We start from the raw sequence: 22,622 nt of genomic DNA on the forward strand, positions 1-22,622 counted from the left end.
AAGTGGGTGTAACTTAGTACATTGTCCAATTGGCTGGAAACCTTTCATGATTCATAAGACTCTAACCCTGAGGACATTTACCGGCCAAAATTCACTCAAAGTCATAGCGCCCCCTAGTGGCAACAGGAAGTAGGCCCAAAACTATACGTGCTATACTTTAACAAACTACTCTGAGAGTTTTCATCCGATCAACTTCAAATTCGCTCTGTGTCATCTAAAGACCTCAACAATGAAAAGTTATTAAAAGCAAAACTTTTCGTTGAATGGTTTGGGTGTGGCGGCCATTTTGAGCACTTATTGACGAACGAAAAAGTTGTTGTAACCAAGGGGGTAAGCGTCTGTCAACAACACGTAGCTCCTATGGCGCCGTTTTGATGCTAACAAGCACTCACCCACCGTTAGCATTCCATTGACTGCCATTCATTTTGACGTCACTTTGACAGCGAATAACTTTACATCTGAAGCATTTAAAGACTTTATTTGTCCATTGTTTATTTCTAAAGAAACATGACAATGTATAAAAGGCGCCAATACCTTGTACCTCACATTATGGTTCCGTAGCAGGCGTTTTTGTAAAAATGCGAGGCAAACAATTGTGTCATAACCAAGCGATTTACAGTCGCATAGTAGAGGAATTACCGTATAGTACAGGAGAAGCTCGCAGGCAGTTTTGACTTACATTAGTTGTTTATGTTTAATTACTATGCCCATGTTATCTCCTTACATATACCTACGCTCTCCATCTTGGCAAGATTGTGAATGATTGAGATTTCTCTTGGCACAGCTACCAGAAGACTTAGAACTTTCAGACAGGTTGCTCACGTCACATTTACGTTGTCTCTCTCAGTTGGAGGCTGCGCAGTAACGCACAGCGCTCACCGGAAAAGTGCTTCTAATATCCTTCACTGGTCTCCGTCCAGAGCAACGGGATCTGTTGGTCCATTTTATATACTGTCTATGGTTGTAAATTTAGTGTACATTGTCAAATCTGCCCCGAATTTCTCATGTTTGACAAGGGTCCAGGCCAAAATTGACTTTTGGTCATAGCACCCCACGCTGGCAACAGGAAATCAGCCCTATATGACAAACATCATCCGATTTATATGAAACTTATAATGTGTGGTCTACATGTGATACTGAGCCGCCCCCTGTACTTTAACCACGCCCATGTACTTATGCCACGCCCCCTCATATGGCCCCTCTTTGAACCATTTAAGGTAGTCTTGTGTGAGGTGTCATTATACTCAGCAGAGTTCCTTCTTCATTGGTGATGTTTTGGCCCGCCCCCTATGCTTAAGCCACGCCCCTTTCATAACTTGTGACCGATTTAAGGTGGACTCTTGTGTGAGGTATCATTGAACTCAGCAGAGAGTTTATTTTTGATTGGTGATGGTTTGATCCGCCCCCTATGCTGTAGCCACGCCCCTTTTTATAACCTATGACCCGTTTGAGGTACACTGTAAACCCCAATAAGTTCATAGTACTCAAAACTTTTGTAGAAACTGATTACGTAATAACTTTTGAGGTAAGTAACTTAATTTTTTTAAGTATGATTTTTTTTAAAGTTACAATCTAATCAAACTTAAACATTTAAATTTTATTTTTAATTTTTTTAAGTGCACCGTGTTTAAAAATATTGTTTAACATACACACATTTTTAGTTTCTCCATACTTATTATGATCCAATGATACTTATTTAAATAGAAATCTACTAACTCAAAAAATATGCTTGTGTATAACCCACAAGCTGATTACATTTACAAGTTAAAACTACAAAAAAATAACTTCAGATTTACATTTTCTTTTTATTCAGTCTTAATATTGTTTTACAAACATGTCAAACCATCAACAGCAGTCATTTTTTAAAACTGTTCTAGCTCAGAGGTGTCTAACCATGTGCCATGATACGCTGACTCAAGTCACATAGTTTCACCACCTACCCAATAGCTGTAAGTGAGTTAACCAGTGAAATTACCTGGTTAAGTATTTAGTTGGAATGAAAACCTACATAGACACAGCACAATTAAACACCTCTGCTCTAACTACAAATATAACCAACATCTTTTTAAACTCATTTAGTATATGGTTGTGTGTGTGTGTGTGTGTGTGTGTGTGTGTGTGTGTGTGTGTGTGTGTGTGGGTGGCTGTATGTGACTGTGATTGTGTGTGAACATATGTATCTCTACATATCAACAAAATAATCAGGAACTGTGCATCTTAAAGTGCGTAATATATAAAAAGTATGGCCTGATTTCTTAAAACAGCATTAGTAACAGCCATGACCTTCAAAGTGCAAATTAAATTAAAATTGTTTAAAAAAAATAAAAAAAATATAAATAAATAAAATATAAACTTATCAAAACACGAAATCAAGACATCAAATCCATCCGGTTTGTAAAAACCTATAAAAACAAAATATAAAAAGGCACATCTCACATCATTTTAGGATTCAAGCACCAAGTTGGTGTACAACCGATAAGCATAAACAACAGCAACTACGTTAGATTTGGTGGGCAAGACATAATCCGCCAAATCTAAACTGTTTCAAATGCTTTGACTAACATGGTGTTCAACAACATACTATAAAGTTACCATACTGGGAACCCCAAAAACACATCAACATGCAGACAAAAAAATACATGTGTATTTTCTTGTAAACACAACTCTTAAGTTAGCCTACTCTTTCATTAACAGGTCATTTTTGAGACTCAGTAGGCTGGGTTTAAGTGGTTTACCATCATCAAGACCCATTAGGATTTTCTGGATGAATGTAAAAGTGTGAATGAGTTTCTTGGGATAGTCCAAATGCAATGCATACATCAACCCAAACAACAATGCAAATGCATCAGCCAAGTTAGGGATATCACTCATCACAACATCGTCTTCCACAACAATAGAAATGCTTGCAGGACTGAAATGAAATGCATCTGCAGTGTCCTCTGTGACTGCTGTGACAAGAGCAACAGGAGTGTCAGTGATGCCTGGCTCCTCTGACTCCTCCACCTGAAAGACAGAGGGTGCAACTGTTAGGTTAACTTGAAGAAACACAACAACTGCATGTACACTCACTGGCCACTTCATCAGGTGCACGTGTGCAACCCAATACAACAGCTCTCCTTTAAATTCTACATTTATGAATTTTATACATTTTCAGTTTTTGTTGACATTGTCAGAAAGGTGATAATTCTACTTCTCACTGAAGTTGTAATACGTGGTGGTGGCATAGTGGGGTGAATTATATTGAATGGTGTTCCTAATATTTTACCCCTTTCTTGTATGTTAATGCAGTGGACAAAATATTATGAAACCCATTCAATATAATGCTCCCTAATACATCATTATCACCCACTATGACCTCAATAATAAACATAGAATTTTCAGCTTTCTGACAATGTCAACAAAAACAAAATATATAAACTTTATAGATGTAGAATTTTTATCAGTGTTGTTGTAATGGATTGAATTAGATTGCACAGGTGTACCTAATGAAAAGGCCAGTGAGTGTATATTACAGGTGATTACTCAACAGGTAGGTACAGTATATAGTAGGTACTGTATATCTCAAGTAACTATTCTACAGGCCAACAACCCACAGGTAGGAATACAGGTTAGTATTTTAAAGCTGTCCATTCTACAGGCCATCATAAAAGAAGTAAGTATAGCAGCAGGTATTTTACATTTTTAATATCATACAGGTTGTTATTTAATAGGTAAGTGTACCCAGATAGGTATTTTACAGCTGATTATTCAACAGGCTATTAATATGCAGATAGCTATTAGATAGTGGGTGGTTTATAGTAATATGTAATGTACAGCATCTCATAAAAGGTATTTTTAAGTAATTTTACAGAGAGAGAGAATGAGTGTGTGTGTTATTTCATGAGAGGTTAAGCCAAAAGGACCAATCAAATGATTAGCCTTCTCCAGGTCTGGGTAAAGTTAGGCCAGGGCTTTGTGAGAGATTAAGGTTTGGGATTATATGAGGTTAGGGCTTTTACATACATGTATGTATTAGGGGTGGTACGGTTCACAAAACCCACGGTTCGGTTCGTATCACGGTTTTAGGGTCACGGTTTTCGGTTCTGTACGGTTCTTGTTATTTTTCTTTTAATCTTTAACACTCCAGAATATACTTCAGCAGATTGCTAAAATTAGCATATTGAATGCATGTTGCACAAAACATGCACACAGTGGCAGTTCTATATTGTTTTATTTCATCATAGGTAACATGAAATCCAAAATGTTCCCACACACCAGACTATAAACGACGCTGGTCCATCCTCCAGCTCTTGGCAGCCTCTCTCCCACCTGACATCTCTGCAGGTGACATGACATTATATACTGTCTATAGACGTGACCTGCAGCAGCACCCTACTCCACTTGAGGAGCGGTTGGCTCGGTGTCTCTCAAAATCTGACGAAAATCTTTTAAACTGATCTTTGTCGATCTGAAATAAAGACAGATTCAGCAACTGCATGGCCTATTTCTCGCTTAAAATGTTTTCAGAAACACGTTTCGGTGAACTATTTTAGTACAATATGAGATCGTATTCTGAACGAGCCGCCATGACAGTCTGTTTTGAAATTAGGGACCAGCCAGACCCATGTGACGCAATCGTCCAATCAGCTGCCATGGGTTGCGTTTGTCACGCCCATCCCGCTCGTTATTTCCAGTAAGTGTTTTAACATAGGTGTCGAAAGTGGGCACTACGGCAGTAAGAGGTTAGTGACCATTAACAGTGTACTGACGAACCGTGCGGTACACACATGCTCCGAACCGAGACCAGCGAACCGAGTGGTTCGGGTGTTTTTTCATGAACCGTACCACCCCTAGTATGTATCCTTATATGCACATACTGTACACTAAGTACAGTCCATTTACCATTACAATGACACCTACACACAAGGTTTAGTAAGGGGTAACTAGATATAGTTAAGTGGCTGCTAGAGATACTAATAGTTCTGTGAATATACTTACATTCCAAGTCTTGAACTGTGGGTCCTCCTCACGCAGGTATACGGGGAGGGCACGAAGGGCTACAGTACGCTTCATATTGACATCGCGCACTTCCTGGAAGAACAAGCATAAATGAATAAAACAGATTTCATTCTTCGTTCAGTATGGATGTGCTGACCAAATTTCATGGCATTTGGCAAAGTGTTGACAGACAATGACACCCTGAGGCTCTGTTGTCCAGTGGGACCTGAAGCTCAAAGTTCATCTTTAACTCACCTGGAGATCCTAAATCTTTAAGATGTCACGCAGAGCCTCTGATATCTTTCCGGTTCGTGCCGCCTTCTGCCTATACAAGGCCACCAGTCCAGGTGTATGTTGGTCAAGCACAGCATAGAACTGGTTCCGTAGGTTGAAGTTTGTGATGCGTTGGAACTCAGCACAAAGCTACAAAACCAAAAACACAGAAAATGATTATATAAAAAGACTAATACTCAATTTGCAACAGAAAACACATTTGTGATGCAACATGTTCCGTTAAAATTAGGGCTGTCAATCGATTAAAAAAAATTAACTAATTAATCGCACAATTTGCTGTAATTAATCGCGATTAATCGCTTTTTTAAATTGAGACTGAAGCTTATAATAATGGATATTTAAATGCTAAATCATTGCAAATATGAAAAAAAAAAAACAAACAAGGAAAGGTTCTGCTAAGTTCAGAATGTTTAATATCTTTCAGAACAACAGCAGCAACAATTTGGCTTATTTAGTCCTGCTGAAGGCTGCTGAAACGGCTAGAAACTGTCTGACTTGAGAGCAGATTTTTGTCACCGTCCCCGACTGCTGTCGCCTGCTCTCGTCTACTTTACAGGCGAGGAGCAGTTCATCTCCAACGAGCCTATGTTCAGTCGCCGGCAGGGCAGTCGGGAATCACCCGGAAATGGCGAGTGGAGTGAGGTGACGTGACTGGTCTCTCAAAATCTGACGAAAATCTTCTAAACTGACCTGTGTTGAGCTGAAATGAAGACAGATTCAGCAGCTGCACGGCCTATTTCTTGCTTAAAATGTTTTCAGAAACATGTTTCAGTGAACTATCTTAGTACAATATGAGATCGTATTCTGAACGGCCGCCATGACAGTCTGGCCCTCAATATCCGGAGAAAACAAACCCATGTGACGCGTTCGTCCAATCAGCTGCCGGTTTTCATTACTTGGGCAACAATACAGAGTAGCGCCGCCTGCTGTTATGGAGACGACACGTTTCTCAGCCGCCACATGAAGTAAACAAACACAGCTGCGTTAATTTCGTTAATTTTAACGAGTTAAATATTAAAAAATTAACGCAAAAATTAACGCGTTAATTTTGACAGCCCTAGTTAAAATACATTGTTGAGCAACATGGTCACATGCAAAGTGATAGTTCTTACCCACAGTGAATAGTGGCATTTGCCGTTTCATTTGAATGTAATACATATTCAAAATTTGGCACAGAAATGTGTGTGAAGAGTAGCAGAAAAGAGAAAGAAAGAGTCTGTATTTTACCTGTGATTCAATCCGAAGTGCCGGCCATTTCCCCAAGAAGTCCTTCACCTGTGGGTTTTCCTGAATTATCTCCTGGCGACGAAGGGCAAAGGTCTTCTGCATTAGCATTTCTATTAAGCGTAGGTTTGGCTGACTCTTCTGAACTTTGTCCATAATCTGCAGTCTCATTTCTTCCAAACTGGCCTGACTTTCTCCCTTGGGAAAGTTTGGAAGGAAGTTCACTTCAGCTCGTCTGGCTCTTTTTATGTTGGAGTGTGGGTGCTCTTTGTCTGGGTTATTTTTGCTCCTTTTACCTGCGTTGACAGACACCTCCAAACATCCAGATCTTGACAGCTTGCCACGATAATCCCCCATCTTAAATTTCAGGCTCATTTTCCATCCATACCATCCACTCACACTTCCAGGCTCTTTAAGACAAGGATGAGCTGTAACAAGAGCTTCAGCTGCCATACCCACATCATTGTCACTTGGGTAAGGTTTGAAGTTGTACATCACTGCAGCCATGTTCTCCAAGATGTTGTGCTTTTGGGATCTGGTTAATTTCAGTGTCTTTCCAGAAGTTGCAAAGGAACGGTTTCCCTCTTCAAGCACATGCTCCACTTCATAGGAAAAAGTTGGCACAGGGAAGGTGTCAGGCCAGGATTTCTGACGCTGGCTTATAGGCACAAGAGGAAGGATGTCCGTATCAGAAGATGCACATGAGCTGGTATCACTTTCTGATCTGATAATTTTCAATGTTGCCTTCTCTGGTAACTCTTGAATATCAACTAGACTTTGTCCACCAAAGTCAGGATCCTCATAATGCAAGGTAAACTCAAAGTCCAGTCTTGGCTTGGCTTTTTCTCGCAGTATGTTGATTAGCTCTATCACTGACTCTGGTCGCTCAGTCAACGTTACCTTTATAGCAACATCTGTGGCAACATAAACGCGCAGCAGAAATTTTGGGGTTGCTGCCATCTTCTGAGGGACAAATCTATGTATGAAGATTGACATGGAAAAATAAGCAGATTTAGTAGTGCATACAAAAATGTAACAGCTAATTATCACCATTTACATACTGGAAGTTTACCCTTGTGTTAAAATATGTTTTAAGATCTACTACTTAGCATTTTTTTTAAATCACAAGATGTAAATGTACTTTCAGTGCAACAGTATGAATCGTTTGGGCGCCAACAGCAATTTTCCTTCTACACTGTATGCAGAGAGGGGTGAGTTGTCATTTAGCTCTGATACACTGTGGACAGTTACATTGCCTGGGTAAAGTTCATATGATCTCAGGTGTTCAATGTAGTTTGATTTGTGTCCTTGGCAAAGAAAAGTGACATCATTGTTAACAAGGAGGATCTGCTGAATTTTGCTAAATTGAGGCAGTCCCCCCTCCTGCCCCACAGATACAAACATCCCAACATCATAATCCGTTACCATCAATAATGATTTTTGATGTGCTGTAAATCAGGTTGCTGTCTGTTTTTTGCTTAATGTGTTCTTTTGCAACCTCAGGAAGCTCTGAAACCAAGACAGAGGAGACATTTGATGTCTGCTGATGTGGTTTAAAGAATGATGGTGCACTGAGGTAGTAGGCCATCATGTGCTGATGCCTAGTGGCTAGTGTTTTTAAAACATTCTTGAAGTTTAGGGTGTCATGTACTACACGCTTGAAGAAGCGGTGTTTGCCCTCAAACCGCATAGTCCACAAATGGACAAGAGGCCCAAAACACTGTATGAGATCTGGGTAGTGTTCAACATAATGATGTTTAGGGAGCAGCATGAACTCTGGGAAAACCTCCTGAAGCATGTGTCTGTGATCCTGGATCTTAGTCTGCAAATACTGGATGGATGCATCATCAAACGTTGGGGACAGCACAAGCTCCACAATATCTTTCAAATCCATCAATACAGTCCAAGCACCATCTCCCTCAGGGACTGTATTACCAATCATCAATGGGAGTAGTCTCAACAATGTGCTATTTTCGTGGCCATTGCCACCAATGGTCCTCTTTGCAGCAAAGGTCTTTGAAATAGGTCGTGGTTTATCAATCTTGTCTGTGTGTTGGTACGGGAATGACACAATTTTCAAGTTCAAATACTCAAGAGTAAAATATTTGAGCCGAATCATCTCCTTAATACATAGGGCCAACTCAACAGGTACAATACCTTCAAAAAGATCATGAAGGACATCAGGAGGGAAACCAGTGATGGTATGGAAATACTGCAAGTTCTCTCTCAAGATACAGTCCCCTTTGACACCACACTGGCTTTGACCACCCTCTTGTGTAACATCCTGCACATCACAGTCATGACTGGCTTTAGTCCTTAGACTAAATTCACCATCTCTGACTTCAAGAGACTGAATTTGGTCTCGTTTAGCCTTGCAGAATCTACAAATATATCCTGCTCTAAAGGACTGCATGAAGCCTGCCAATGAGTGGGCTGCCAGATTATCAGACACAACACATAAAACAGTGCCACGGACTGACTGACCAAGGCACTCAATGAATATGCCATCTTCTTCAAGAATGCGAAGGTCTCGTAGCAAAGGACCAAGTACTCCTTGATAGCCACACCTCTTAAGATCAGGTACCTTGCATAGTGCTGCTAGCTGAATCACATGCAGTGATGATCGGTATTTTACTGGCAAATCAGCAACCACCCAGTACACTGAACAGAGTTTATGGATTTTCCTTGAAGTGCCTAGTGGATTTGCAATTTCAAGGTCATCAATGTACAAAATCAGTGGCAGTGACAGCTCTGAAGAAGACAACTAATTATTGTCTTGGAAATATGAGCCATCTTGATGGCTCATGTAATGGCCTTTTTCTGAGCTCTTGGTTTCCTTGATTCTGTCAAGGATGTCAGTATGTTTGAACATTTTCTGGATCATCTGGAGCATAAGGACATAAACCACTGTGCATCCAGGCTCTAATACATACTGCACTGGCATTACCACAGGGTAGTTTTTCTCAATAAATGTTTTTCTTCGTTTAGTTGAGGACAACTCCTCACCTTTAGCTGTGGCACTGACAAAAATATTTGTGTCCATAACAGCATTCACCAAATCATTCACAATTTCAATTCAATTCAATTCAATTCAATTTTATTTATAGTATCAAATCATAACAAAAGTTATCTCGAGACACTTTACAGATAGAGTAGGTCTAGACCACACTCTATAAATTCCAAAACCCCAACAATTACAGTAATTCCCTCAAGAGCAAGCATTAGCAGTGGCTATTGCGACAGTGGCAAGAAAAAACTCCCTTTTAGGAAGAAACCTCGGCAGACCCAGACTCTTGGTAGGCGGTGTCTGACGGGCCGGTTGGGGGCGTGATGAACAGTGGTGATAACAGTCACATTAGAAGTCACAGTGACTTCCAAGGTTATCGTGGAAGTTCATGTCGTAGCAGGACACATTGTGTCATACTGAGTAGTGCAGTCTCCTATACCGGATCCTGACTACTCTGTGCATAGGAACATCACAGCAGGGCGTTGCGGGATGTAACGTGGCGCTGCAGAGCACGGGTGGGTGCGGCGGGTGCAGCAGGACGCAGCAGGATGCAGCCGGGAAATGCAGAGAATCGCAGAGCATAGCTCTGCAAAGAAGAAACATAAGGACTCCGGGGAGTAAACTCCCCAGAGCTAGATTAGTAACAAGCATTTCTGGGACAGGATGCATACAAAAGTAACAAATAGAGATGAGAGAGCAGCTCAGTGTGTCTTAGGAAGGAACAGCCTCCCCGGCAGTCTAGAGTTGTAATAGCATAACTTAAGAGAGGCAGGTTAAAGAGAGGTGCCTGGTCGGGCTAGAACTCTCCCCAACCGGATCGGGCTGTACTGGCCTGCCTCCCTCTACTCTCGCTAGATTATTAATTATACAGTATATAAAACTGATGACTACGAGGAGAAGCAGGTGGGCCGGGTTAGGCGGACGCTGCAACTCCTCACTCCTTAACTATAAGCTTTATCAAAGAGGAGAGTTTTCAGTTTACTCTTAAATATGGTGACGGTGTCTGCTCCTCGAACCCCGACTGGGAGCTGGTTCCACAATACTGGAGCCTGATAGCTGAAGGCCCTGGCCCCCAGTCTACTTCCAGAGACTCTAGGAACCATAAGTAGCCCCGCATTCTGGGAGCGCAGTGCTCTAGTGGGACAATAAGGTACTATGAGCTCTTCTAAGTATGATGGTGCTTGACCATTTAGAGCTTTGTAAGTCAGGAGGAGGATTTTAAATTCGATCCTAGATTTAACTGGAAGCCAATGCAGAGAAGCTAATACAGGAGAAATATGATCTCTTCTCTTAGTTCTCGTCAGAACACGTGCTGCAGCATTCTGGATCAGCTGGAGAGTCTTAAGGGACTTATTTGGGCAACCTGACAATAAGGAATTGCAGTAATCTAGTCTAGAAGTAACGAATGCATGGACTAGTTTTTCAGCATCGTTTTGAGACAGGATATTCCTAATTTTGGCAATGTTACGAAGATGGAAAAAGGCTATTCTTGAGGTTTGTTTTAAGTGGGCGTTGAAGGATATATCCTGATCAAAAATAACTCCTAGATTTCTGACAGCAGTGCTGGAGGCCAGGGTAATACCATCCAGAGTAACTATATCTTTCGAAAACGAAGTTCGGTGGTGCGTTGGTCCTATCACAATAACTTCAGTTTTGTCTGAGTTTAACATCAGGAAATTGTGGGTCATCCAGGATTTTATATCCTCAATACACGTTTGAAGTCTTGCTAACTGACCACTTTCATCTGGCTTAATTGACAGATATAATTGGGTATCGTCTGCGTAACAGTGATAGTTAATTGAGTGTTTCCTAATAATATTACCTAGAGGAAGCATACATAAGGAAAATAGAATTGGTCCAAGCACTGAGCCTTGAGGAACGCCATGGCTAACTTTAGCGTGCTTGGAGGGTTTATCATTAACATTAACAAATTGGGATCGTTCAGAGAAATAGGACTTAAACCAGCTTAGTGCGATTCCTTTAATGCCAACTAAGTGTTCCAGTCTCTGTAACAGGATTGAATGGTCAATAGTGTCAAATGCAGCACTAAGATCTAGTAGAACAAGAATGGAGACAAATCCTTTGTCTGCAGCAGTTAGAAGGTCGTTAGTAATTTTCACCAGTGCCGTCTCTGTGCTATGATTCTTTCTAAATCCTGATTGAAAATCATCAAATAGACTGTTGCTATGTAGAAAATCACATAACTGATTAGCAACCACCTTCTCAAGGATCTTGGATAGAAAGGGAAGGTTAGATATAGGTCTATAGTTTGCTAAGACCTCAGGATCTAGGGTGTTTTTTTTTCAGAAGAGGTTTTATCACAGCAATTTTAAATGACTGCGGTACATAACCTGTTAGTAAGGACATATTGATCATATCTAGTAATGAAGTGTTTACCACGGGTAACGCTTCTTTGAGTAGCCTCGTTGGGATGGGGTCTAAGAGACAGGTAGACGGCTTAGCTGAGGATATCTTTAACATTAATTGTTGAAGGTCTATAGGATAAAAGCAGTCCAAGTATATGTCGGGAGTCGTCGTTCTTTCTAGCGGTCCTGCATTTAAAGATGAACTGTTAGAAGTTAAGGGCAAAAGATGATGAATTTTATCTCTAATTGTTATAATTTTATCATTAAAGAAGCTCATGAAGTCATCACTACTCAGAGCTAGAGGAATAGATGGCTCAGTAGAGCTGTGACTATCTGTCAGCCTGGCTACAGTGCTGAAAAGAAACCTTGGGTTGTTCTTGTTTTCTTCTATTAATGCTGAGTAATAGTCTGATCTGGCCTTTCTTAGGGCCTTCCTATAGGTTTTCAGACTGTCTTGCCATTCCAAACGGGATTCCTCCACTTTGGTGGAGCGCCACTTACTTTCGATGTTTCGTGAGATTTGTTTTAATTTGCGAGTTTGGGAGTTATACCAAGGAGCTAATTTCCTTTGCTTTATCGTCTTCTTTTTGAGAGGAGCGACAGAGTCTAAGGTCGTCCGTAGGCAAGTTGTAGCACCGTCTACAAATGTATCAATTTGAGAGGGACTGAGGTTAACGTAGGCACTCTGTTATGTTAAGGCACGACATAGACTGGAATGCTGTAGGAATATTTTCCTTAAATTTAGCTATAGCACTGTCAGATAGGCATCTAGTGTAGAAGCTGCTATCTGGTTTAGTATGGTCAGGTAACAAGAATTCAAAAGTAATTAAAAATGATCTGATAATACCAGATTCTGGAAATATTATTAAATCCTCAATTTCAATACCATATGCCAGCACAAGGTCGAGGGTGTGGTTAAAACAGTGCGTCGCCTTGTGCACACTCTGACTGAAACCGATTGAATCCAGTAATGAGTTGAAAGCAGTAGTAAGGCTATTGCTGTCAACGTCCACATGGATATTAAAATCACCTACAATAAGTACTTTGTCTGATTTAAGGACTACACATGATAAAAACTCTGAGAATGGATGTTGAAGATTAAGAACAAGGCTTTCGAAAGAGTTATAATTTAGTTTGGGTTTAGGGTTAATTAACAGGCTTGAATCAAATATGGCTGCAACTCCCCCTCCTCGGCCTGAGCCTCTAGGAATTTGAGTATTAATATGACTGGGAGGGGTGGCTTCATTTAGACTAACATATTCTTCATGGCCCAGCCAGGTTTCAGTAAGGCAAAATAGATCAATTTGATTATCAGATATCAATTCATTTACGAGTACTGCTTTAGAAGACAGAGATCTGATATTTAGTAATCCACATCTAATTTTCCTATCCTTTTCTATCATTGCAGTGATAGTTTTAATTCCAATTAGGTTGTTAAGTATTGCCCCTCTATTCACCACTTTGTGTGGTCTGTTGTTGATAATAACTGGAATAGTACTAGTACTACACGTTACTGGAATAATACTAGTACTACATGTTATCCTACAGAAAACATTTTCAGATTCATCCACTTGTATAGTGCTATCAGGGTCAATACCTGGGGGACATGAATCTGTGATATTTTCAACATAATGTCAATACTTGCCTTCTGTCAGTGTGGTCGTTATGTTGTCAGATAGCAGCCTCACAATGGCTTCAGTAGGAGAGACATGATGCCTCTGTAGTATCTCTTGTATAGTATCTTTAACAAGAGGTTGAGACAGGGAAAATATCTGAGTCAGGTGATCCACTATTTCCTGAGAGGCCATGTCAGAAACATGAAGAACAGTTTGCATCTTCAAGAACAAGGAGGACAAATTATGGTGTAACTGGGCCCTTAACTGGCTGGTGTCACACCAACTGTCAGACTCAGGAAAAGCAGATGTGCCTGCATGGTGACACTGAGCAGGATCCTCGTCCTCAAGGACTGCAGTGTTTATGACTGGTGCACTATCATTCTCTGTTGATACAATGTCATCGCAAAAGTTTAAACTGCCTTCATGTATCCTACTTTTGTGTGCATTAAATGATGAATAGACATTTGTGCGGTAGTTGCAGTCCTTAAATGGGCACGGTACATTCTCATGGTTTTTTAAATGTCCCCTTAAATGACTGAACAATGTTACCTCTGAGAAAGGCCGTTTGAAGTCACACAATGGACAGTCAAAAAGTGTATGTCTTACTTGTGCTCTTTCATCTGCACCAGTTCTGCATGTTGCTTTGTGGACACGTGATAAATGAATTTTCAATGCATTAAATGACGGAAATGTACAAATACAAGAGTTGTGGAGACATGGCAAAGGGCTAACTCTTGAATAATGACTATGCTGTAAACGGTAGTGCCTAAATAAATGGGCCCGGGTGTCTGTGGTGACAGCACACAACTTGCACTTCCACTCCACTGAATCATTTGACCACTAAAATTCCTTATGCTTCAGACTCACTACTTGTAAACTTAACATAGTTAATGTTCCTGCATGTGAAATGTGTGATTACCACAGAAAGGTCAGACTTGTTCAATATTTGGAGTAAGTAGGTCCTGTGGGCACAGATAAAACAACCAATATGAAACCAGTCAAATTATGCAATCAACCTCTTTACAAATTAATGATTTAAAATTTCAAGTGTTAATGTAACTTACCAATTAAGTTGCTCTCTGGTTAGTCTGGTGACAATGTAGTTCTGCACATGCACACAAAAACAGACAGCAAGATATTTAATTTTTAAGAGACTTTTGATTGATTTACTCAAGGACAGAAAAAGCAAAAATAATTGGCAAAGACTTGGTTTTATAGATACTATTACAACTCACTTTACAAAACATTATCAAAGTCTTCAGTGTCCATGCATTCACTGCTGACTGCCTAAAATAACTAGACCAGGGCTGATCCCCCAACCAGTGAATCACTTTATGACCAAGAGTGCAAATAACAATGTTATCAGATTTCAAAATACTGGTGGGATCTAATCTGCTTTATGCTTTGATATTATGAAATCACACAGAATGTTTCTGCTTCCGCTCTTCCTACACTTTTAAATGAATGAAATGAACACAGAAACCATGTTGTTCCACTTCAGAGGATGGCTAACTTGTTATTCACAAATATTAGCTCAAGATATAGTGTAAGGCCAGCTATATGCTAATGAATTAGGCTCCAAATAAAAGAAATGGTGAAAAATAGATGAAAGCCTAAATTAACATTTGAGTCACCTTGATATTGGGGGATGCTCACTGCACTTCTTCCACTTCAACCTATAATGAAAAGAAGTTTGTAAAGGTTTAATAAAAACTTGCAGAGTTCCTTCGGTAACTATTATGTCCATAACCTTAACTTTGTTTGAGTAAAAGTTACAGCTAGCTAACGTTAGCCACTAGCTTATTTGAGTGCATGTAGGAATAACATCACATTGAACGTACCAGAACAGGGCGCTTAACACAAACAGCAGCAACACACTCAAAAACAGAAGGACTATCGCTTGCTGAAAAGAGTTTTTGACTAACGTTAACATTACTGCCTTGCCACGACATTAACAGTACACAGGATATATTATCTGTCACTAGCAGGCGGACTAACTTCGGCGCATGAAAAAAGCGCGCGGCACGGTGAAGCTGCGCACTTGCAACTTATATATTAAAAATAGCCTCGTCTAACAGTCAAATGTCACATGTAATATGATATTCTTACAAAGTTACAACAAGCAAAGTAGTTTTGAAGTGTTTTGGTTTACTTACTTACTTGTTTCATGCTCGGTACCGCGTTGCTCGCGAGGGTAGCCATCTTGGATAGATTTTTCAGGTAACGTCAGTTAGGGCCGCACGTCTTGACGTCATATCACGTGATCGACAGTACGCTTAAAAATAGTGAGTGAACAAGCGGCATTCACTCAGAAATGCTGAGCCACATAAACATAAAAATCCATATTTGTTCATAGACATTAATAGTTTAAAGGTGGATTAACTCAGCAAGAGATTTCAACTGTAGTGACCTCAGTCTTTATAAGCTAGTAGTACTGTTCGGGCTTACAGTGTAGATATCATATCATTGAACTCAGCAGAGAGTTCCCTTTTCATTGGTGATGATTTGCAGTGCGCAAATGCACGGCCGCAAGGAGCAGCGTCCGCCAGTAACCCAGACAGACGCGCAAGGAGGTGCGAGGGCCCGTCAAACGCTGCTTGCAGCTTTAATTCAAATTGAAAGTCCAAAGAGAAAACGAAAAGAGATCAAATAAAAATATTTTTATTTTACTACGCTACTAGGAATAATCATGCCATGATTCAATTTAAAAAAAAAATAAAAAGGAAACTGAAAAAGCAAAGATGAAATGTAAAATGATAATTTTAAACTGTAAAGTGACAATGTAAAAAGTCAAATTTAAAATGCAAAGCTTAAATATTAATGCTCAAAGCTCAAAATCTTAAATTGAAAGATGACATTGAAAATCGCAATGTAAATGAGAAAAAAGAAACCTCTTCAAAATGTGAAATGGAAAAGCTTAAATGGAGATACTTAAAATCTCAAATAGAAAAAACAATGAATTTTTATTTAGCCTTTGCACTTTATAATTTTCAATTTCAATTTTATCTTTTGAATTTTACATTTGGCAATTGCCCTTTGACATTTTAAGATTCTCCTTTTCAATTTGGATTTGGCATTTCAAAAACTTATGTAAATGAGGAGGCGTGGCCTAAAGGCTGGTGGGAGGGTCTGAAACAGAACGGGTGCAGAGGCACCTTAGGGACAGCAGGGGGAGCTGACTGCTGGGAAGCACTAGCGCCCTTTATGTAGACAGTGTGGCCAATTAGGGAATCAAATGTTCTGAGCTATCCCGTTATGCGATTGGTTCCGAGGTGGTCATATGTTTCGTGGACTCCATGTTTGATACTAACATTCATCTGATTCCCATTGATATAGTGCAGGGAATAGTGGGAAAATGTGATAAATTATTTAAAAAATGACATAAGTCACTGAGAAAATGCCCAACTCTTGCGCGTTTGGCTGCGATGAAAGACAGGGAAGCCTCCCGCAAATTCCTCCCGTGACCAAAAAAAGGCAACAAGTATGGGAGCTGTTCATTATTGCGTGAGGTAAATGTCAATTTCTCTCATTGATATAACAAGTTACATAGGACAAATATAGTAATACCATCGTTAACGTGTACCATGCTGTCAAAAGTTCTAACACTGCTTTAGAAATGAATTAAGTTTGAATTTAGCTTTTTCGCTAGCACTCCATGTACCTAAATGCTTGTGATCTTGCCATAGTCATATGGTTTTTGGTCTCGACCGAGTCCAGGTGTCTTTATTATGTTCATAATAATATTGGAGGGAAAGTGAAACACAGCTTGGACGCAGATGTTGTTCGGCTTTTCACAAGTTTAGACAGTAAGGGCCTTTTACATATTGAGAAACATTGATAATAACATGTATATGCCTATTTATGGTGAAAATAAGCGATTAATTTCAAGATAGCATATTCGCCCCATAGGGTTACACTGTAGAGTCATCTGACGTTGGTATCCAATAAGGTGCCCATGATTTGAGTTGGCCACACTCTCTATATAAAGGGCGCTAGGAAGCACACTGTCTGAAATTACTACAGCGACAACACAGTAAAGCTGCAGACACATTGACCAGATGGCCGACCCTCGGCAGAAAAGGCAGTTGGACTGATCAGTCTCACTGAGTTGGTCAAAAAAGTGCCTCGGAACACACCAAAGCGACGAGAAGTAAAACATCTCCATAACAGCAGACGCCGCTAATCTGTATTGTCGCCCCAAAATTAAAACCGGCAGCTGATTGGACGAACGCGTCACATGGGTCTGGTTTCTCCGGAAATTCAAAGACAGACTGTCATGGCGGCTTGTTCAGAATACAATCTCATATTGTATTAAAATAGTTCACCAAAACGTGTTTCTGAAAACATTTTGAGTGAGAAATAGGTCATGCAGTTGCTGAATCTGTCTTCATTTCAGATCGACAAAGGTCAGTTTAAAAGATTTTCGTCACATTTTGAGAGACTCTAGTCACGCTCATTCCTCTCCCCATTTTCAGGTTAGCACTCTACCAATCAGATGGGTCATTTGAGTCCGATTGCCGGCAGTGCCCGCCCCGCCGATTATACATGTCAAATTGGCCAAAATGAAGGCCGACGGCCCCTCGGACAACAACAGACTCAAGTCACTGCCCTCCCCAGACTGAAGTATAGTCAGAAAGAAGCTGCTCGTCTCTCATTTACACAACTTCCACAGTATCACTGCTTATAGTTACTATGGATCTGTATTTTTCATTTTATAACAATTCTGTATATATACTGTAAATATTATACTGTGCTTCTCAAAAAAAGGAAAATAACACATTGTCTTGGATGAAAGGTAAACTTGTCTCATGAAATAAAAGTTCACAGTTCAGGACTCATATCAAGGTGACATAACTAAAGATCTGTGTTATGATGGAGCTGAGGCATGGTTTGGTTGAGTGGTTAGCAAAGACAACCGTTGTCTGGGAGACCAGATTTCAAGACGTGGGAACCTTTCATTGTAACAATAGTTTATTTTAACATTTTGTTATAATTTCAATGAAAAAAAAAAAGTATTGTTACGCCTATTTTCAAATAATATACAAGCAGAGTTGCAAATAGAGCTGGAAAGTTCAGTCTTCTGGACGGACAGCACAACTGTACACCAGGAACAAAACAAAAGGATTTCACACCTTTGTGTCAAATAGGATCTCCATTATCAGATAAGCCGCTGCTGTCTCCCAATGGAGGTATGTTGACACAAAACAGAACCCAGTGGATGAGGCCTCTCGGGAGTTGAAAGCTGAGGAACTTCTCACATGTGGCAGATGGATCCACGGCCCGGACTTCCTTTTCAAGAATGAAAGTGAATGGCCTGTTAACATTGTAAACCTGCTTCTTTCAGTTGCGATGACCCAGAGGTCAAAGGACAGGCTATTGTGAATACTGTGATCACCAAAGAGTCACAGAATGCAACAGCCCAGCTGATTACCAACTTCTCGTCATGCAAAAGGTTGAAGACCTCAGTTGCTTGGTTTCGTCAGTTGAGAAAGGTTGTTGTGTCAGAAAAGACAGGAAATACAAGCTTATGTGTCTAGTAATGGACTTGATATAACATAACAGAAGAACAAAGTGGAAAAGGAGATGCAAAGTTCAGAGCTACCACGACAACGCTGGTCAGAGCTTTGTTGCAGGAGAATTTGTTCTTGTGGCAGACTCTACTGCCCTTCGTGGATCCTGGCTGTTAGGAAAGGTGTTGCAGACCTTTCCAGGGACACAGGGGACTGGTACGGTCTGTCAAAATCCTGACTAAATATAATATATATATTGACTTAGTATCTCAATATATTGACTTAGTAACTCAGAATATTGACTAAGAATCTCAAAGCAATAAGAACATTTAAAATATTGACTTACAATCTCAATATATTGACTTAGTAACTCAGAATATTGACTAGGAATCTGAAAGTAATGACAAACTTTAAAATATTGACTTAGAATCTCAATATATTAACTTCTGCACATTGTATCATGGAGTCTGGAGATCCTTTTTTCTTGTTGAATGGGAAATATATTCTTGGGACACGTGTGTTTCTACTGTTTCAACTGAATTTTATTAATGTTGATAGAGTTTGGATGCTTTCAACGGTTTGTTTGAAATCTTTACCCGGACAAGTGACTTTTGTGCATGGACAAGTGAAACATAAATGTATTTGCCCAAAGGACAAGTGCCTCAAAACGTTAATGTCAAGCCCTAGCAGGGTTTGCAGGGAAGCAGACACACCTGCAGAGGAGATCCAGATCAGGTCAAGGAATGATTGCTTTGGGGGATCTAAATGAACAAAATTTCTCCCCTTAAAGTTAAACTCCAGTTCAAAGAGTTCCTTTGTGCTGCAATGACACATGTTGGTAGAGTGTTTAGGTAACAGTCGCCCTTTACAGATGAAAGGACAATGTGTGTTAAAAAACCTGCTTGCAAAACGTATCTAAAATATACTCATGCCATGCTACACTAGGCTGTTAAAGTGATTAAAGAAATAGTTTAGCATTTAGGGAAGTACTTTTTTTTTTCAAGTCACTGCGCCTAGCCAAGAAATTGTCCAATATGGACTAAACAAGAGGTTAGAGCATAGAGCTATGCTGGCTGTTTTTTTCCCTGTTCACAGTCTCTATGCCAAACTAAGATAACCAACTCCTGGCTTTAGCTACATTGTTAGAATACAGACATGAGTGGTATATTTTGCTATTCTGTACGCGTATTTGTCAGAACAGTTGTAAAAGCTGTAGTACGGTACTGGTGAAGTCAATAATTTGTGTGGGTGTGTGTCCTTCCTTGCCCTCAGCTCTCAGCACCTTCAACCCAGCTGTATTTGCACTCAATGAAATGCTAAAACAGCAACTTGCCATGACAAGGTGTTTCATTGAAAGAGGCCGACATCTTCACTCCAGCCTGGTGCAGAGCCTGGGACCGCCAAACTACAGATACACCATGCTGGAGGACACCAAAGAGGTAAAACATAATGTAGTTATACATACACACACGGTACATACTAATGTACAGTTGTGAATAATCCTGAACAGTAGATTTTCCTGCAAAGTTTGTCTAAACAAAAGAAATGACTTTTATTGCTGGTTAAAAGCCTAATTGATTGACTATCCAATTTGTAATAGAGCAAACATTTTATCACCATATTTATTTCTGCGATACATTTGTTGCACGCAGTGTTCCTGCATTCACTAACTGATGTATCTGATCTGAAATTTAGTGATGTGGAAAATCAGTCAGTACCAATAGACAGATAACATGAACAGAAAACAGTCACACTTTAAACTTGTTTTACATTCTAAATTCCATTAAAATGTGGCTCTCTGAAACCTGTGGACAATTCACACTTATTTAAGTTTGTCTACAGCATTTTGTCATTCTTTCCACAGTACATTCGCACGTACAGACCTCCCAAACTGACAATGGAGGAAGCTTTGGAAGAGGTGCTGCAGGAGATGAGAGACTCCCATATCTGACCACTGCTACTGAATATCCTGGATTACTGAACAGACATTTGCCATGTCATTGTTACAATAAGTTGTATACACAATTAAAATATATTTTACTACAATTCGAAGAATTAGGGTAGTTGTTTATAAAAAAAATAAAACAAGAAAACCGTAAATTCCTGCACAAACTTGCCACCTTTGCAGTGATTCCTTTGGTTGATGTTTCGGTCACAAGGACCTTTTTCAAAACTAAAACTTTGACCAAATAATGGGCTATATACAGAATACCAATTTTTAAGCTTCAAAGCTTTTTTTTTTTTTTAAACGAATATTCGAATCCCAAAATAGAAAATCAAATACCTACCTATCGAACAAATATTCGGATCCAGCCCTACCAATTAAACCAATGCAGAGGTGACAAGTATGGAGCCCTAAAAGGATCAGATTGTCACAGAAATACTGTGTATTGAGGTCACAAAGTGTTATTACCTGCCCACAAGATACTACTTTGTTCTACGTTTTAATAACCTGTTCCTACCTTTTAATTAACTCGTTCTCATGTTTTAATTTAACAAGATGAGTGTATAGAAAATGAACCAGCACAATGGAACAGCTTTTCTCCATAAAGCATGGAGTACACAGCGCCTGCTCCAGCCGCTATCTGTTTAAGGTACTACTTGGTGATATGTGCATAGACTATTAGATGTTTTTAAGCTGGGAATAAGTTACCAAAACATGTTTGTTTTTTCAATTCCTGGACGCCTATGGGATCATGATTGTTATTTGAACCCAGAGACACTAAGCAATTGAGCCAAGATAGCTTAATAAAATTGTTGCTTGACACAACTTCAGACTACACCAAATACATAAAAAGGTCTGGCTTCATGCATAACTGACTATGGGAAAATAGGGAAAACAGTAATATTACCCCAAACTATTATATACTCAGCAAAAAAAGAAACGTCCTCTCACTTTCAACTGCTTTTATTTTCAGCCAACTTAACATGCGTAAAACTTTGTATAAACGTAACAAAATTGAACTACTAAGAACTAAACTGAACAACGTTACACAGACATGTGACTAACAGAAATGGAAAATTGGGTCCCTGAACAAAGGATGGTCAAAATCCAAAGTTGCTGAACGTTACAGGAAAGACATCCTCCTCCCTCATTACCCTTCCTGCAGGCTCATCCTGACATGACCCTCCAGCATGATAATGCCACCAGCCATACCGCTCGTTCTGAGCACGATTTCCTGCAAGATAGGAATGTTAAGTGTTCTGCCATGGCCAGCTGGGACCTGTTGGATCCGAAGGGTAAGGGTGAGAACCATGCCCCCCAGAAATGTCCGGGAACTTGCAGGTGCCTTGGTGGAAGAGTGGGGTAAAGAACTGGCAAACCTGGTGCAGTCCATGAGGAGGAGATGCACTGCAGTACTTAATGCAGCTGGTGGCCACACCACATACTGACTGTGACTTTTGATTTTGACCATACTTTGTTCTGGGACACATTTTTCCATTTGTTAGTCACATGTCTGTGAAACGTTCAGTTTAGTTCCTAGAAGTTGAATTTTTTTATGTTCATACAAAATTTCACGTTGACTGAAAATAAAAGCAGTTGAAAGTGAGACGACGTTTCTTTTTTTGCTGAGTTTATATCTGAACTAACTCCTTAACCAAATCACATACATTTAGGATATTCTAT

General features: G+C 39.9%; 1 protein-coding gene across 3 annotated transcripts in view; it reads left to right on the forward strand.

Annotated features, from left to right (window-relative positions):
* Window positions 1–22,405, forward strand: part of c9h19orf44 (chromosome 9 C19orf44 homolog) — an 80,760-nt gene extending 58,355 nt beyond the window's left edge. For all 3 annotated transcript variants that reach the window (XM_028586800.1, XM_028586798.1, XM_028586799.1), the window contains 2 exons: window positions 20,267–20,433; window positions 20,859–22,405. In XM_028586800.1, coding sequence (XP_028442601.1) covers window positions 20,267–20,433; window positions 20,859–20,945 — 254 coding nt within the window. In that variant the 3' untranslated portion in view covers window positions 20,946–22,405. The remainder of the gene's footprint in view (window positions 1–20,266; window positions 20,434–20,858) is intronic.
* Window positions 22,406–22,622: the final 217 nt, after the last annotated feature.

The sequence above is a fragment of the Perca flavescens genome, chromosome 9 (genome assembly GCF_004354835.1).
Source record: "Perca flavescens isolate YP-PL-M2 chromosome 9, PFLA_1.0, whole genome shotgun sequence".
Classification (NCBI taxonomy): Eukaryota; Metazoa; Chordata; class Actinopteri; order Perciformes; family Percidae; genus Perca; species Perca flavescens.